General features: G+C 29.2%; 2 protein-coding genes across 2 annotated transcripts in view; one reads left to right on the forward strand and one right to left on the reverse strand.

Annotated features, from left to right (window-relative positions):
• Positions 1-4,869, forward strand: part of LOC106683794 (protein takeout) — a 17,564-nt gene extending 12,695 nt beyond the window's left edge. The window contains exons 5-7 of the mRNA XM_014425483.3: positions 933-1,069; positions 1,157-1,306; positions 4,572-4,869. Of these exons, the coding sequence (XP_014280969.1) occupies positions 933-1,069; positions 1,157-1,306; positions 4,572-4,726 (442 nt within the window). The 3' untranslated portion in view covers positions 4,727-4,869. The remainder of the gene's footprint in view (positions 1-932; positions 1,070-1,156; positions 1,307-4,571) is intronic.
• Positions 4,870-6,602: 1,733 nt separating this feature from the next.
• Positions 6,603-17,909, reverse strand: LOC106683808 (uncharacterized). The gene is made up of 7 exons (XM_014425512.3): positions 17,183-17,909; positions 14,528-14,714; positions 13,263-13,369; positions 12,166-12,324; positions 11,841-11,918; positions 8,342-8,602; positions 6,603-7,074 (listed from the first exon to the last, which is right to left on the reverse strand). Exons 1-7 carry the CDS (start codon positions 17,762-17,764, stop codon positions 6,697-6,699), a joined length of 1,752 nt encoding a protein of 583 aa, XP_014280998.1. The 5' UTR covers positions 17,765-17,909; the 3' UTR covers positions 6,603-6,696.
• Positions 17,910-17,913: the final 4 nt, after the last annotated feature.

Genomic DNA, 17,913 nt, shown 5'->3' on the forward strand with positions numbered 1-17,913 from the left:
TTTAGCCACCCAAGCCAGCCTTCTCCATGCCTGCCTATCTTGGGCTACTGCTTTCCAGTTAGCTGCATGCAGCTCTTTCGCATCTTTGTTGATTTTGTCTATTCATTTGGTTTTGGCCTCCAATGTGGTCTTGCCAACCATACTGGCATTCATTGTTGTGTAGAGGAGCCTGATAGATTGCTTCAGGCCATAAGTCCTGCCCATCTTAACCTCCTTCATATCATGAGATGTTAAATGATCAGTCCCTGCAAGCAGTTCACTGTTAGTTCTTCTCCTCCTTGTGTTAAGGCTCTGATCCCAGGTTGCTCTTGAAATTCTACAGCTTTCCATTCAAATCTCTCAATTCTGCTTTTAGGGTAACTGTTAGAGCCCGGGTCTCGCAGCCATATAAAAACCATTCAACAAAAGCCACTAAGGAATTATAACACCACATACACATATTTTGCAAATCTTTGATGGTAAATTTAATTTATATCAAATTATAAATTGATTTTGCTTATAGAATGTAATACAAAATAAGAAGTATTCCTATGAAGTTTCTTTATTGAATACTATAACTTCAAAGAACTAAGATTTGATAAAAGTGTTATTCAAACATTAAATATCAAGACCCTAAATCCAAGACCTCCTAACCACAATGCACAGTGTATGTAGAAGCCTTTGGAATTTAATCATGATACATCTTCTTCCACGTAGTAGTTGAACTTCTCACTAAAACTGGGCTACATTTCATAGAACAAGCTGTCTGTAAATAGGTTTTTTAAACTAAAGTTGATCTAAGAACCATAGTTATGATAACCTCTTTAGAATCACAAGTACAGAAGTAGATGTCAATTTGTCTATAAATGGTAATCAACAACCACAAGTATGTTGAATAAGGCATTAACAAAAATTTAAAAAAAAGTTTACTGCAAAATTGAATTTGTTTACAGTATCAACCAGAAGAAAACAGAAATCAAAGTAGACGCAATTATGAATGAACCCATTATTCTCACTGGTTTTTATGAATCAGAGGGAAAATTGCTGTCATTTCCAATCAAGGGAGATGGAAGATTCAACATCACTTTGGGTATTTTAAATGTTATTTCTAACAAAATATTAACATTAGTTTCTTGCTGAAGTTATATGCACAATTACTTTTTGCATTTTGTTTCAGTGAACCTTAAAGCTGAATTGACAATGTCTGGTCATGAAACTAAGAAGAATGATAAAGTTTATATTCGTTTTGATACTGTTCGATTTCCATTTACTGTTGATAGGCTAGTGATGAACTTTGAAAATTTACTTAAAGGAAATAAAGAAATTAGTAAGTATTTTTTATTGATTGAAACATTTTAGATTTGATATTTTAAAGTATTAAATGATAGTATGGAAAGGTATATAACAGTCAGCCAAGCAAATCTTCACACAGTATTGATTTTGATTTCTGAATCCAAATGTAACTTCTTTATTTGGGCAGCTATTGAAATATTCTCACAAAGCTTAGTTATTCCAGAAATCAAAAAAATTGTTATTTATTGTCTTTAGGTTGTGACTATCACCAAGTGCCATAATATCATCCAATCTCAAAAGAATGATCTCTCTTCTGTTCTTTTAAAAAAGACTTATTTATTTAAGGCTTTATTTCTGAAGTTTGCTGCTACACTTAATTTGCCATAGACTTTATATGATTCCCTCACTTTTTAGCTTAAAGTTTGCAGCCTAAAAATAGGTTGACAGGTGTTGAACTAATCTCATGTTTCCCTTCAAGACTAGCAGCTTTTTATCCAAATTTCTATTTGTAACAACAAATGGTCATGTTATTAATAGGTTCTATTAGAATATTTATTTTTTTTTTATCTAAAAAAGATTTTTGGTGATTTACATTCAATCGACACCTGAAAGAAAGATCTTAATTACTCAGATTCACAATAAGATAAAACAGCTTTTTAACTTATTAAAACATCATAACAAGATATGAATCAGGAAAAGAGCTTTTGTCTTCCCCTAAAAATTACTAAAATTAAAAGCTAAGGATACCTTGGTGAAGCTTGTTATGACCATTTTTCATATTATTCATTATTAAAGAAAGGCTTTATTCACAGGAAAAAAGATTAAAATGTGTCGTATAGCATCCAAAACAACAAATCCTCAAATAAGTACAAAACTAGTAATAAAATGCATGATTAATATCAAAATTATGAAAAAAATGGTTATACAAGGTTCTTTTTTCAAGAACTGGCTCAACCACTACATTTTTCCTTCAATTAAGGGAACCCACTTAATGAGGCTGGGTGGAGCCCAGGAAGAGTTCAGAACCCACAGGGTTGACTCACGGATACAGTAACAAATTTAATAATTTGAGTTAGTCCTGTGAGTTAGTTGCACAGCACCTTACCTCTTTGCAAACCTGCCCAAAAATCCTACAACAAACATTAAAAATTTTTCATATTCTGAATTGGATTATAAAGTTTAAAGAATAGTTAATACAAGTACCTATCATTATGTACAGGTCAGTTAGAAATTTTATTGCATAAATTGGAAAGAAATAAAACAGTTTTTTCTTCTTTTACATATAAAGGATTGACCGTATTTTTCTGAATATGAAGAAGATGGCGAGAAGTGCAGTCAAGAAGGAACAAAAATAGTTTAACAACTATTTATTTTCCGACATTTCACCCCACTTCATCAGGGGTAAAAAAGATACAAAAAAACTAAAAATATGTTGACAATGTAAGATAATAAGAAGAAGTAAACTTCTTGAGAATACAAAGGAGTAAACTAGGTGGGGTTAAAAATATGTAAATATCAGCGAAAAATTATATAAAAATGAACAAAAAGGAATAAAATTGATACTATTAGATTTACAATGAACTGGAGAGGTAATAAAATGTAAAAATAGAAAAGCAGATATAAGAGAAATTAAAAACAAGAGATGAAAAATCAAGCAAATAAGATGAGAATAAACGCAGGTCTAGAAAGAAAACATAATAATAATAATAAATAAATAAAGAACAAATCAGAACCATCCACCTATCGTGTTCAAAAGATAGCAAAGAAGTGACAAAAGCGGATGTGGGATGGACATAGAGTGGGGAGAGATGATTGTTAAGATAACTAAAATTATTATATAATGCATAAAACATAAATAGAAATTAAATGACAGAATACGCAATTAATTAAAAAAAAAAAAAAGTGACATATACCGATTGAAAATACAATTAAAGCTGAACGAGTGAGTTACATACAAATTTTGTTCTTCAGTAAGAATTGAAGCTTTTAATCCAACTTAGAACTGATTTTTCTGTTTTAGGCATTTAGGTTTATGTAAGAAAATTAAAACATAGTTAATTAAAACTAAAAAGAAAACTCTTAGCTTACAAACAACAAATATTATATGGAATCCCAAGAGAGAATGGGAAAAGGATATTTCTGAATTCTTTAGAAAAGTTAAAAATTATTTTCAATGAATACCTAACGACACATTTGATTATTTCATTTTTATTTGTGTTAAAATTTAACTATAAAACTTTCTTTAAACTACAAATACATGTTCAGTACAGTCTTTATCACAACTATGCAAGTTGAAAGTTAAGGAGTCTTTACAATTATGATCATAAATTATTTTTATTTATTGGAGATCATGTTTATCCGTCTTATAATTGAGTTGTATATTTCCAAAAATCAACCAAATGATAACAATGTCATAGTTTGGGTGGATTTTAGAAATAAATGACAAAATTTATGCATTCAGAAACAATTAATGACACAAAAATATAATCTTGCCTCATCCAATATGTATCAGAAAATAGTTATTTATTTTCTATTTCAACTAGGAGAAAAATAATTCCAACAAAAGAACTTGCCCACTTGTGCAAGTATATCAAATATGCAATATTAAATTTAGCTTATCTATACCAAACATATTTATTTGCAAAGATATTCAATTATTTTGGTTGAAACACAAATGAAAAAAATGCATTTGCATAAAAATCCGGCCATCAGTCATACTAATGCAGGCAACCTAGAGAGCAAGATTGATAGATATCTAAGAAAAGAGTTTTCTGCAATATAACAGGATTGATTAATAATCAGATCTTATAAATATAGACCAAAAAAATATATGAGGAATTACTTTATCTGCATTTCACCTTAAATCCAAAACAACAATACTGAAAAATGACATATTGCATGATGAAGAATTCGGATGTAATGCATTATAGCCTAAAATTTATAGATAACAATTTAATAGCTAAAGTAATTAGCAGATTTCTAAAATACCATCAATTTGAAAATCAGGACTGTGATACACTATTATGGCATAATTGTATGATAATAATTTCATTCATATCTTCATTTAATGGGATTTTCAATAACATAAAAAAAAAAATTGCAATATATTTATCTTATTTTTGTTTTACTTATACTATTTAGTTATGTATCAATATAATTCTCATTTTAAAATTGGAAATGTATTTATAACTTAAGCCACATAATGATATAAATATTAGTTGTATGTTTTCAAAATATAAATATTAAATTTTAAAATATTTGATTCATAACTTTTAACAATAGCATAATTCCATTTATAGGTGAAAGTCTAAATAATATTTTGAATGAAAACTGGGAACCTATACTTGAGGATATGAGGGATTCTTTTGAAGCTGCAATTGGAGCTGCATTTAAAGAAATTGCTAACAGAGTATTTTCAAAAGTTCCGATTTCCGATCTCATTAGAGATTATTAAATAAATAAAGAATAAATAAAAATATTTAAAAAAAAAAAATGTATTTATCAAATATTTCCCTATGTTATAATGAAGAAAGAAATTGAAAGTATTATATTACATTGAATTGTGCAGATAATGTAAGATTATGGAAATAAATATTTTTAAATGCATAAATACCTTCTTTATTAAGTAAAAGCCTGAGTTTACTTATGCTTTGTATGATGGCATTCATATTTACTAATGAAATAACTTTTTTTCCATCTTGATAACAAAACAAAAATATTAAAGAGGTGTAAATAGTTGACCGTAGATTAGACAAGGGTGCAGTCAGCAAGAATACACAAATAAACGAAACCTATTTATTTGTGCTGACATTTAAACCTGAATTTCAGGTCGTCAGACTAAATGTTGAATCTTCGTTGAAATTCCTGATGAAGGCCTGAAATTCAGGTCGAAACGTTAGCACAAATACATAAGTTTTTTAAATAAATAAATTTAAATTTTATCCATTATAATCATCTCAAAACATTTTATTCTCTTTATAAGTCCGACGTTTTGGACAATTTGACCATCCTCAGGGACAATCTTAATACAATTTTGGAATTAAATAATTTAAAAACACAACTACATGCAGGCTATTCTGCCAAGGTCAATTTCTCTAATTAGTCAATTTTCACATTAAAACAAAAATTAAAATTCTTTATCACAGTCACTTATTTGTTTAAATTTATCACAACCTTGATGTGAAAATTGATTAATTAGAGAAATTGTTGAATTTACCTGGACAGAATAGCCTGCATGAAGTTGTGTTTTTAAATTATTTAGTTCTAAAATTGTAGTAAGATTCTCTGAGGATGTCTGAATTGGCCAAAACGTCGAACTTATAAAGAGAATAAAATGTTTTGAGACTACAATGGATAACATTTAAATTTATTTATTTAAATAAGATTAACCAGTCTCAAGAAAGTGTTTAAGATTATAAATTAAATAAGTTTTGTTTATTCATGTATTTTTACTGACTGCGCCCCCTGACCATCTTTCCTTCATACAAAAATATTAAAACTAGTTCTTTCTTGTTAAAATTTATTGCATTATTTCATTGAATTAAATCAATTGTTATGCACGATTTCATTAACTAATTTCTCTTTAAAAGTTCATAGTTCATTTTCCTCAGATTACTGGATATAGATATTTCAATTTTCGGATAGCTACAGAAACTAAGTATTTTCTTACAGGAAACTGGCTCTAACTTAAATATTTTGGTTTCTAACTATCTTATCAGTCAAAAATGAAGTTTCCACTTGTATGCAACTTATGCTGATTTATATCAAATCCTCAATCATAAAAAAAAGAACTATCAATTTCCTAGAAAAAAATATATTTTCAAATAAAGTAAAAAACAACCTGCCTTGGTCTATGAGAACCAATAAGTTTAAATTTAAATTTTAGGAATAGGAATACTAATCCAATGATAATCAACTACTGACCAAATATTCTATATTAAAATTAATCTCAAAAAACAAATTGATACCTAATCCAGTAAAGTTTATGGTTTATGGCAAACCAGATGGAAAATGAAAAAGAGGACGTCCCCAGATCAGATGGCTGGACGATGTGAAGGAGGATTTGAAGCTCTTGAAGATTGGGGGATGGAAGGAGAAAGCAAGAGACCGTGTAAATTGGTTGGTTTTTGTGGAGGAGGCCCGGGTTCTTGCAGGACTGTAGTGCCATAATAATAATAATAATAATAATAATCCAGTAAAGTTTAATCTTTTGCTATTTAAGAGATTTTTGTAAATGGAAAAAGATCTTTTAACACCAACTCAAAAAAACTAAAATTGTGTTTATTGTGTACTTATACTCAATAATCCCAATTTGATTTACTAATGGATATAGATAGTGTTGAAATAAAATTTGAAGTCATAGTTCTTTTTATTTTTTGTAAGTAGCTTTGAAGAATAAATCAACTATTCTTAAATTATATAAAATTATTCAGGATCTTTTATGTCATAAGTCATAACATCTTCTTTTCCCAACTCTTCCCTTCTTTTTCTTACTTGTTTATCTTTAGATGGTTTATCACATGTTTCTTCAACAGTTTTCTCACTTGGATCTTTAAAAGCTTCCATAAAATCTATATCGAAAGCAACTTCATGCCATCCCATTGGATTGCCATACTCTGAAAATTGTTTTAGCATCTTATCTTCAGTTTTTTTGTCTTTAAATTTCATTTCTTTTGACAACTTTCCAACAAAAGGAAAAAAACTCAAAGTACCATACAGATGATTAACAGTTCCATAAGCAATCAGAGATCTGAAATGATCTATTGTAGAGACGGCGGCTTTTTCTTCTGTACTGTGTAATATCTGTTCAAACAAATATTTATTTATTACAGAATTATATTTTATGTGCAATGATCAAGTATACATTCGAGATAATTTATAAATGTTAAAGAACAATTAGTTTTATTTTTTGATTATATTTTTTATAGAAGCTGTTTTTGGGAGTACTGCTGAATTAATAAACTGTTATTCTTTTATTTTGAAATAGATTAAAGTTACCTATATACATATTTCTTTTAAGAATAGTCAAAATCAAAATAGATGTTAAGAAAAATAGAAAAAAATAATATCCTTCATATGCACCCTATTTAGCTTCAAAAATTAAATAAATAAGCAGGGTATATATATTTATTTTATATCAGTTATAAGTCCTCATAAATAAATAATTAATGATCAGAATCAGTCAGGGTGAATAACATATTTATAAATACCATTATTCTGTTTTATTAATTTATGAACTAATGTTTCGATCCACATTTTAAGTCACCACCAAGGTTACTAAAATTAGTTTTTCAAACTCCAACATCACTCACCAACTCACCAATGTGATGTTTTATTATACTAATTGAAGGGGTAAGTGGATGAAGGACCAATGTAACACTTTTGATAGGTCTAACAAAAAAAAAAATTGAACTTTGTTTTCTTAAAATTTAATATTTGCAACATAACCCCTTCATCCACTGACCCCTTCAAAACTCATGAATATTTATACATTCAGTTTTAAAATTATAAGAGCATTCTCCATTCTTAATATTTGGAATGATCTCTGCCAAATAGTTTTGGTTTATAATATGTAGTTAACATTTTTTGTTTTTATGTTTACCCTCTTATTGGTCATTTCTGAATTATGGAAGGTTATCTAAGTGTTACCACCTCCTATTCTAACCATAGTAGGGGGGTCAAGTTTTCATTCTGTTGGACAGCCACAAAATAAAAGCTGGATTCGAACCACAACAGTTACGAGGCTGCTAAGGTAGACCCCTTAACTCCCTCAGCTACAAATAATCCCAATATGTATTAAAACTATTGTTTGCACATTATATAATTTAATCCATCATCTTGTGGGAGGCCCTTCACCTCCAGATATTGAAGTAGTATTTCTCACAGAACAATCATCTCAACTAACAAACAAGTATCTCATTTTGGACATTCAAATACCCATAGTAGAAAAAGGTAGTACTCCCGTTGAACTATGATTCTTTCGTACAGCATTATTTTATTAATTCAAGTTTATTTCAGTTTTAGAGAGATTGGAATATATATATAATTTAATAATTAATAGACACATTACCATATTTTCTTTGACACTTATAACTTCAAGAGCTTTAGTCCCTGACCCTCCAGCTATGACCAGATCGCCCACAGAACCAGGGATAGCAATTGGAGCATCCTCCCCCCAATAACGTATAAACTGCACTGCATTCATGAATTCCCCAGCATAGCAAAGAGGGCGATTCATTGGTTTAACTGTTGCTAAACATTTTGATGTCCTCATATCCCATAATTGAACACTTTCATTGCATGTCCACTGTCCTGTAAGTAGAACTCTTCCCTAGCAAAAAAAATAATAATTAGTTTTTATTATATATACATTTACATCTTCATCATATTAAATTAATTTATTATTGTTTATGGATGTGAGAAATAGTCATAAGAGAGAACAATGATTTATATTTATGACAACCTGAATATACAGTGTAACTTGGTTATGTGGGTCCTTGATATGTAAGAAACCTCAACTACTGATAATTACAATGAGGTCCCAACAATTTTTCATTGAACCAGCTGTTGTGGATCAGGGAGGGTTTTATTACAAAATAACAAAGAGTATGTTTAGCACTAATGGATGCTCCAAGCAAACAGACCCAAACAAAGGAAACAGCCTGACTGCACCATGGTCTGAACCAGTGTTGCCAATAACAGTAGTGTTTTATTCATACTTATATTTACAAATTGTTTAGGTTACAAATAAACAATTTTAATTACATATCAAATAATAAAACAATTTCTTCAGCAATATCTCTGTTACTGAGGATTTTTAAACCTTTGTTATTGAGAATTGATTTGTAAAGTTTTTTTTTAAACTTACCTCAATAATTAGGACTTTGTGCTCAATAGTGTGTATAATTAAGACAATTTATCAGGTTTAGACAGGTTGCAACACATTTGTTTACAAACATTTGAATTTCTTCCGCACATGCTTTGTTTTTCAGTACTATCTTATACCATAAACAAGTGAACAAAATGTGAAAAAGCTTGGTTTTCTGTGAATAAAACAACATTGCTAAATGGTTCATAAATGTTGGTGAAATATTCAAGAAAAAAAATTCAAGGTGACAGAAGAATCTGAACCTGAGGGCTTTCAAGAGAAAGGAGAGAACTTTTGTAACACTTACAGAATGGAACCAGCAGCACTTCCAATTGTTTTAACAATTAAAATGATAAGCTGACCTTTGAGCATTTTGTGTGTATGGACGAATTACTGGTTGGATTAGTTACTAGTTTCAGAAGAGCTCACTAAATATGACATTGTTTCTGCCTCCTCTTCTTCAGAAATTGAGAATTGTTTCTTCCTCTTTGAAAATAGAAGAAGAAGAAGTTGGAAAGAGACTAGAGCAAGTCACAAAGCTGACATAGAAAAAGCATTAGAAAACTTACATAAATGTTTCGAGATGTCAGATATTGATAATCCTGGAATATTTGATCAAATTTATACCAATGAAAAACTTTTTTAAACTAGTAACACTCCAATACAAACCAATATAACTGATTTTTCTCAGCCATAAGTTTTGAATTGTTTTAAAAATAAAAGTACACACATGGGAAAAAAATTAAAACATAAAATATGCATTTTTACTAACATGTATAAACGAAAAATGGAACATTTCGACCCTCTACAAATAAGAAAACTGTCATTTTAAACCTATCTATTTCGAAAACTGGGTAAATTAAAAGCAACTTTAAGTGATAAAAAATCCTAGGTCCTTTGAGATCCCATTTATACAGGTTACACTGTATTAAAATGAATTAAAAGAACAAAATCATTATTAACTTGTTTTTTTCCCCCATTTGGCAATTGTTTGTTTTGCTAAGCCTACGAATGTTATTATTTTTGTTATTAACTTTACTTTTCTCTCTTATCAAGAATTATTATTTTTATCTATTTATTTTATCATATTTTTTTTAAAAATTATAATGTTTTATCTAATTAGGGGTATCTTTTGTACGAGACTATACTCCTCTCCATTATCAACTGTTAAATAAAAAATGTAACTGTTATATCAACCATGTAAGGCCCACCAGGCCGATCTGGTATTAAATAAAAAATTTAAAAAAAATCATTAATAGTACTATAACCATAAATATATAATTGATATTGAGAATACAGAACTAAGCAATCGGTATGCATTCAAAATTTCATAATAGAGCTGTCTTTTATTTTTTCAAGCTGTAAACATATCATGAAACTGAGTTTTTACACTAAAATAAAAATTAGCTGCCAGCAATATACTTTCTTGAAAATTAAAATTAATAACTAATGAGAATAAGAAGTGAAGAAAGTGACAAAACTAGTTAAATTATTATTAGAAGATTCCAAATAAAGCATGAAGGTTGACAAACAGCAGTTGCCTAACTAACAGAGATGGGCAAAAATTAGCTATAGCTAAAACTAATAGTTAAAATTGCCATGGATACAACCCTTATTCATGAATGAGACATTGATAAATAAATATTGTATTCATAGCAATTTTAGCAATTAGATTCATAGTTGCCCAACTCTGCCTACTAATCAGTCAATATATTGCCAATTTAAGTATCATGAGTAAAAAAAAACATGGTATCAGACCTATCTAGACCAAGGATAGGTTGGTTGTATTTATACCAGATTTTTTCAATGCATTTACATGATTTTTTTTTCTGTTTTAAACTACTTAAAATTAACTGTTTTTTTTTGGTTTTTTTTAAACGTATTTATCCATTCAAGTATTTCCTGTAACCGGTTTTTTTTTTTTATTATATTTTCCTCTTAATCTATATGTTATTCTTATTCTTGTAAAATGTATCTAGTTGTTTGTTCTTGATAGACTGATCTACTGCTGTGACTATGAGTGATGGTCTGATCTCACATTACCGTATTATATTGAATTTTTTTAGCGGGTCACTGAAGAGGATCTAGGAGGGTGAATTCCGGAGAGCGAATTTGTTGATAGGATGAATTGAATAATTGAGCAGAAATGAGAGGGAAAAATGGGAGTGAGTGAAACATTTGTATTAGTTGTACAGACCGAAATGGATTGTAAAAGGAAACTGTAGTGGTGAAAAAAAATTGTTGATTATATCCTATTATTGTATATCTTTTTTTTATGATTATACCATGAATATGTAATGTAAATATGTCCGATTAAGGATTGATAAGTATGCTGTGTGAGATAGCAACCTAATGTATTTAGGCAGCATATATGAATAAAGTATTTCTCAAATAATGCCTTTAAATTGTTGATAAATTGACTGACCAGTTAGCTCAGATCATTTAGATGTAAACTGCAATTAGGAAGACTTTAGTATTATTTGGAACCTTTTAATAATTAAGGTTAATTCATTTTTTTATAATTTTCTGTTCAATTAAATATGTTATTTTTTTATATAAGTAAAAAAAAACAAAATGTCTTCTTTTTTTTTAATTTTCTTTATTTTTTTTTATAATTTATATTTGACTGAAGAGGCTACTATTACTTTATTTATTATTATTTTGAACAGCTTTGTATTATATTATATATATTTTTACTTACCCAAATATCAAGCGAATTTCCTGTTAAATGAGGTCCCGCTATACTTTGAACAGGATTTACTGTTCTCACATCCCATACCTTTAAATAGAAATGTTATAATAAAAAAAGGTATGTTTTTATCATAAAATAAGCTTCTACTAATAATAGCTTCCTAACATGAAATGGTAATTTTGTATTTTCTGATACAACAAAATTATTGTGTAATTGAGATTAGTTTTTCTTTTAGTTTTCTTAAACATTACATTACTTTATATTACATGGTTTTTGTAATAACAAATCACTGTGTTTTTCTCTGATGCAGCAACATTCCATCAATGAAAATTACCTTTAGAATATCGTCCCATCCTCCTGTAATAAACATATTTGGATCATCAGGATTAAATTTCAGAGCACATATTCTTCGAAAATGACCATCCTCTGCCACTGCATCTTTCAAGACATCTTCCTCAGATGTAGTCCCAGGTTTCAGAAACAAATGGACTAACTAAAAGAAAAAGTCATGTTATTTATTTTTAAATCGATAAATTGGATAATATATATCAATTGATAGTACTTATTTGCTTTGTATTTTTTTTTTTTTTTATAATCAGGGTTAGTTATGTTTATTAGATAAGAGGAATTAGAGACTCAGGTTCCCAGGTAACGGTGACAGTAAATGTAATAATGATAGTGACAGCTGCGACAGCATCATGTAAAATATCATGACATCCTTGGTAAGTTGGTAGAACTATCAAATATCTGTGCATATGTGACAAATTATCATAACAGATATCTGGCAAGTTGAAATGGATCTTTAGTAAAATACTGTTATAACAGTATTAAGAATGCTCAATTACTTTATTATTTATTATTATTATTTCATTCCAAAAATTTAATCACTTTAAAATTGACTAATTCCTCACCATAATTAGTTTTTCTAAGGGTTATATTTCTATACTTAACAATTTCTGGGAAATAAAATACTCTTAAAACTTTTGCCAAGATTTTATTATCAATTTAACGATGTTTCAGATTTACCGCCCATTTTCAAATCAGTATCTAGTGTTGGTTCACTTGTCCTTTTTTTTTAATCTTACTTATATAATCATATAATCGTCATCCTGGCTAGTCTAAGTTTTTCCATTTGGAGTGCTGTGATCTTCAAACAGTAAATTTCTGAGTGATCAAATTTTTGGGAATGAAATAATTAAATTATGGAGCATTCTAGAGGGTCTATTGAACTGGGTGTATAATTAATGAAATCAATATTCTAATACGAAAAGAAGTAGATTTAAAAAAAAAATTTATATCATTTTTTATATTATAAAATCAGTCAATCAAATGGGTTTGTGCATGAATTAAACTGTAAAATTAGTATGAATTCATCTTATTTTATTTTCATTACAAATCAGTCATTGACTATGTTAATTTAATACCGTTTACCTTTCTTCGATTTGGGTTATATATTCTGATATGTGAATCTTTGCCAGCAGTGGCCATGTAATCTCCACTTTTATTTATATCCATTGCATTGATTTCATTATTGATCTCTAACAGGAATAATGAATCCATATTAATTATTTTGAAATTAATTTAAAATACAAATTATTTAATTTGACAACATCAAAATCACTCTTAAAAAATTCTACCAGTAAAGTCTAACTTAATTAAATAATAAATCATAGACATTAACATTTATAAGGTAATAGTTATTATACATGATAAATCACAAAAATAAAATTATAAAAAAAAAAAAAAAAATAATTGTGGCAGTCTTGAAAATGGCCAACAGAAGTGAAACTTCTGGAAATGAAAAAATCATTAAAATTTTATCAGTAATGATATTTATTTGACAAAAATATGACATTTTTATTTTTTTAATTTTCTTTATATTAATTTGTGAAATTATAGTTTACATCATTCATATTATTTGTAATCTAAATCATTTATACTATTATTATCATTCATATTATTAGTAAATGCTGATACGATTGGCTTGTGATAGCTAAAATAAGAAATGTAAACATTTGATTGAATTTCAATGTCTTTCAAATACTGTGTTAATGCCTCTCTAATGCAATGTAGTATCAAGATACAATTTTTTATTTATTGTGTGTATTGTATGTATTTATGTATAATAATTAATTAGTTTATGCTCGAGTTTCCATGATTTATTGTGATTTTAGCTAGAAAAAAGGAATGAATGAATTTTATGAATTAGCTATAAAATGGTGGGGGGTGTTTCTTGGAATGTGGAATTATATATATTTCTTTTACTCAATGTTTCCGAATGGAATATATGTGTGTGTGGCTGAGGGCTGCTCTACCCTTGGTGAAATCCTGCCTACGCCCATGCCATAAAATGTAACTGTGTATTAATTTTTTCTTTCTCTTACCCTCCACTTTTTATTAAAAACCTAGTATAATACATATACATATACATGTACATAGAAAACGAATATGAACACTGCCAAAACTGTACCACATTAAACACATCGGTTCTCGTCCGATAAGCAAAGTCGAATAATGTCCGGCGTTGCTAGAACTTGGATGGATACCTCAACTAATAATGTTCAATGGGTTACGTTGATCCTACCATGATTAATTATAACGGGAGATGGCTAAAGTATACAATACCAGCTTATCTTTTAAGCTCTGCTCTCTCGCAGAAATTTCGAATATTGTCAATCGAAAACTTTAAATTTTACCTTTTAGAAACGCATATAACTTCCACTTATCTTCTTCATACTTTCCCATGTAGACACGTCCGGTAAGACTTGACGCAAAAAAGGTTTTAACCTCCTTGTCTTTAGGTAAAAAGTTTATGGATGTGATCCTTCTGTTGTATCCTCTAATACAGTGAACAGAAGTTGTTTTATCCGCCATGTTGCATACCTGAAATAGTTAATAAACGGAGATAATTAATAAATTAATGCAAATTAGTTTTCGTTTTTCTGTTTTAAAGGGATTAGGGAAAAAAGTTAATTACGTAGCATAGATTTATCTCATATAATAATATTCTTTATTTATTCTAGGGTTTATCCCTTTAGAATAATATTACAGGTGTTAGAATTAGGCTTTAGAGCCTTAGAGTAAAATACAAAATTTTCAAAATAAAAATGAAATTATAAACCATCATAAGTATAATTATAATTATGAATTTCATAAGATAAAAAATAAACAATAATAATTAACAGAATATATAAAATAGAAATAGAATAAATAAAATAAAACTATATTTCATATTATAAATCATCAGGTGACTAACTTAAAAAAAAATGAAAAAAAAATAAAATAGAATCAAATACAAGTAAACTAAAAATAATAAACAAAAGGTACAATTACTGTTAATATACATATTTACAAGTTGAAACAAAAATTAGAATTATCAAATACAGAACATAAATAAACAAATAAATCAACATAAAAGGAAAAAAAAGAATGAAAAAAAAATGAAATAAAATAAATCCTCTTACAAATAATAAATCTTAAGGATATAATTGTAATAAAATGAAATAAATTATAATACTAATATCCTTACATAGCTAAATAAATATTTTAAAAATTCCAATAGTATTTGTCTTAATAATATATCAATAACTTTTAATTGTTATTCTTCCGGAATTGGGAGGACATGTGGTTGAAAATATGGGATTTGAAGATTGGAAGGGTATTAGAACAACGTATGAAGGAGGGAAAGGAATTCCATAGGTAAGAGGAAAGATCTGTCAAAAGCAGCGGTTTGATGGACAGCTACATTTCAGTCTGAAGGCCGTGAGCGGGTGTTGCGGTTGAACAAAATGGACGTTGGGATTGAATAAGTTGATAGAGGAAGGATGCAAGAAAATATTTACGACGGAAGGAGGTGTAAAACCACTTCAACTCTTCATAACATCGGGTGATAGAGGCGTCCCTGGAGACCCCGAAGATGAAGCGTAAAAAGTAGTTAATCAGCTGTTTTAATTTTGCCTCGAGATCACCAGAAACACCCTCGTAAACCGCACAGCAATAGTCAAAGTGGGGGAATATTAAGGAAGTAACCAGGAGAAGTAGGTAACGAAGGCAATTTAAACGCTTTAGGGTGAAGAATGTGCGACGGGAAATATCGGAGACGTGATTTTTGGTCGATGGTGACCCATGGTTTTTAACGTATGGATGGAATTGTGTTAGATTATTTTTTAGGAATAAGGTTGGAATATGAGGAACAGTTTTCAGGAGGTGGTTGGATCCTATCATTTAGTGATTTTGTTTCAGAGGTATGAGAATAAAAAACTGTTACCTCTTGGGAAATAGTAAATAGTCATACTGGATAAGTAACGAGTATATTCTTCCTCTCATTCTTCATATTATCTGATGTGTTCTTATTTCACGTTAATTTCTATTGGTTGCCCCTCTATCCTAAAACTTTTAATTCTTTCGTAATAAAAAAAAATATATACTTATTTTTCCATTAGAAATATCTTTTTTTTAAATTTATTATTCTTTTTTCTGCGTTTTTTTTTTCCTAAATGATTATTAAACTTACAATACGGCAATAAATGAGTTATTTTCTCAAGATTGTCCAAATAAGCAGATGTAGATTGCTCATGTCTAGCAATGTTCACCATCATTAACAAAAGAAAATATCCATACATTTCTAACAATACAGATCAACTTTATCCGTATGAGACCTGACGCAAAAGTTCTTTGTAACTTCTTACATTCATTCTTTATTTATTCACATTTGAATGATGAGGTGAAAATACTTCCTGTAGAATATTTCAATAAAACATATTTATTTCATCTAACAACGTTTCGGGCTGTTTTTCCATATCTTCTGTGGGTTCACTCAGCCCCGTAAGAGTAATTCCTTACAAAGTAAGGATTCGAACCGGCACCGCCAGCAGATCTCAGATCGGTAAGACTGTGCCTAACCACCTGAACTACGGATGGCCCAATTTAATGTTATATTATTATTCCATCTACACACCTTATATTAATGTATTTGTACTTATAGTTATATTTGTATTTATATTCATGTAAATAATTTGTACGTTTTGTATGCATCTAACTGGTTTTATCCCGTATATATTAATAAATATTCCTTGACAAAGGTGAAGGTTGGCTCCTTTAAATGAGATTGGTGCCTCTGAAACATAATGACACAACAAATCCTGGTTCAAAAGTATCCTTGATTATTTCATTCCTAGCTACCTTTTCCAACTTATTATAAGTAAATATGCCGTATTCCTAAATACGTAAATGTTCTTCGTTCATGACCCTAACATCATTGAGTCTTACCTTAAGTACTTATTTTTGTTAATTGATCACTATTGAAATAATTATTATTAATACTAGATATTTTTAATAAGGAAGTGATTTGCCTGGACAGTGCCGTTCCCGGTCCCGATTATGAGGTAGTCACCATTTGGAGAGAACTTGCAGCAGTGAACACCCTTCATGTATTTCGAAATATAAGTTTTTCCTACAGATTCCGACCTGCAATAGGCGTACTCTCCGAAATTGGGTTTGTATATTTTTTCTAGAACCGCCTGCCGTTTGAGTTGATCCCTGGCTAAAACTTCGGAAAAATACGAAGCTTGATCGAAATAATCCTTATCCTGGTCTTGTTGTGGCAGCCACAGTGGCCTCCTGTTGTCCATGTAAACCTTCCTTGCCGCGTCGGGAAAACCGGCATCATATCTTTTAACAGGAAAAGCTCTCTTGTAAAAACTTATTCTCCAAGCTTCTTTTCCCACTACTTCTGCTGTTTTAGATGCATCTTGTTCTTCTTCTACAGTCGACTGATTTTCTATGGGTTCGAATAACGAAAAAATTCTTTTCCTGCCTTTTATTTCTTCAACCTTAGAATCACATTCATTGCTCGGTTCAGTTTCTTCTTCCGTAGTATCGGGTGGCAAAGTAACATTCCAACCGTCATTGAAGATGTTATTAGACACATCCATTATTGATAAATGAATATATAAACATATATATATATATATATTTAATGGGATTGGCAAGTTAACTTAGATTACTTATTTATTATCGATGTATTTCTAAATCTTAAACTTATAATTAGCTTCTAAAAAAGATGTAAGTAGCCTTTAAAGAT

The sequence above is a fragment of the Halyomorpha halys genome, unplaced genomic scaffold (assembly GCF_000696795.3).
Source record: "Halyomorpha halys isolate HHAL.00 unplaced genomic scaffold, Hhal_1.1 Scaffold518.1, whole genome shotgun sequence".
In the NCBI taxonomy this organism is placed as follows: domain Eukaryota; kingdom Metazoa; phylum Arthropoda; class Insecta; order Hemiptera; family Pentatomidae; genus Halyomorpha; species Halyomorpha halys.

Bases quoted from the DNA above. Each gene is read 5' to 3' on its own strand.
- LOC106683808 (XM_014425512.3), bottom strand. From the start codon at position 17,764: ATGGATGTGTCTAATAACATCTTCAATGACGGTTGGAATGTTACTTTG. The intron at 11,919-12,165 runs GTAATTTTCATT...TTCTATTTAAAG, and splicing joins GATGGGACGATATTCTAAAG to GTATGGGATGTGAGAACAGT. The intron at 8,603-11,840 runs GTAAGTAAAAAT...TTTTTTTGCTAG, and splicing joins GAAATTCGCTTGATATTTGG to GGAAGAGTTCTACTTACAGG.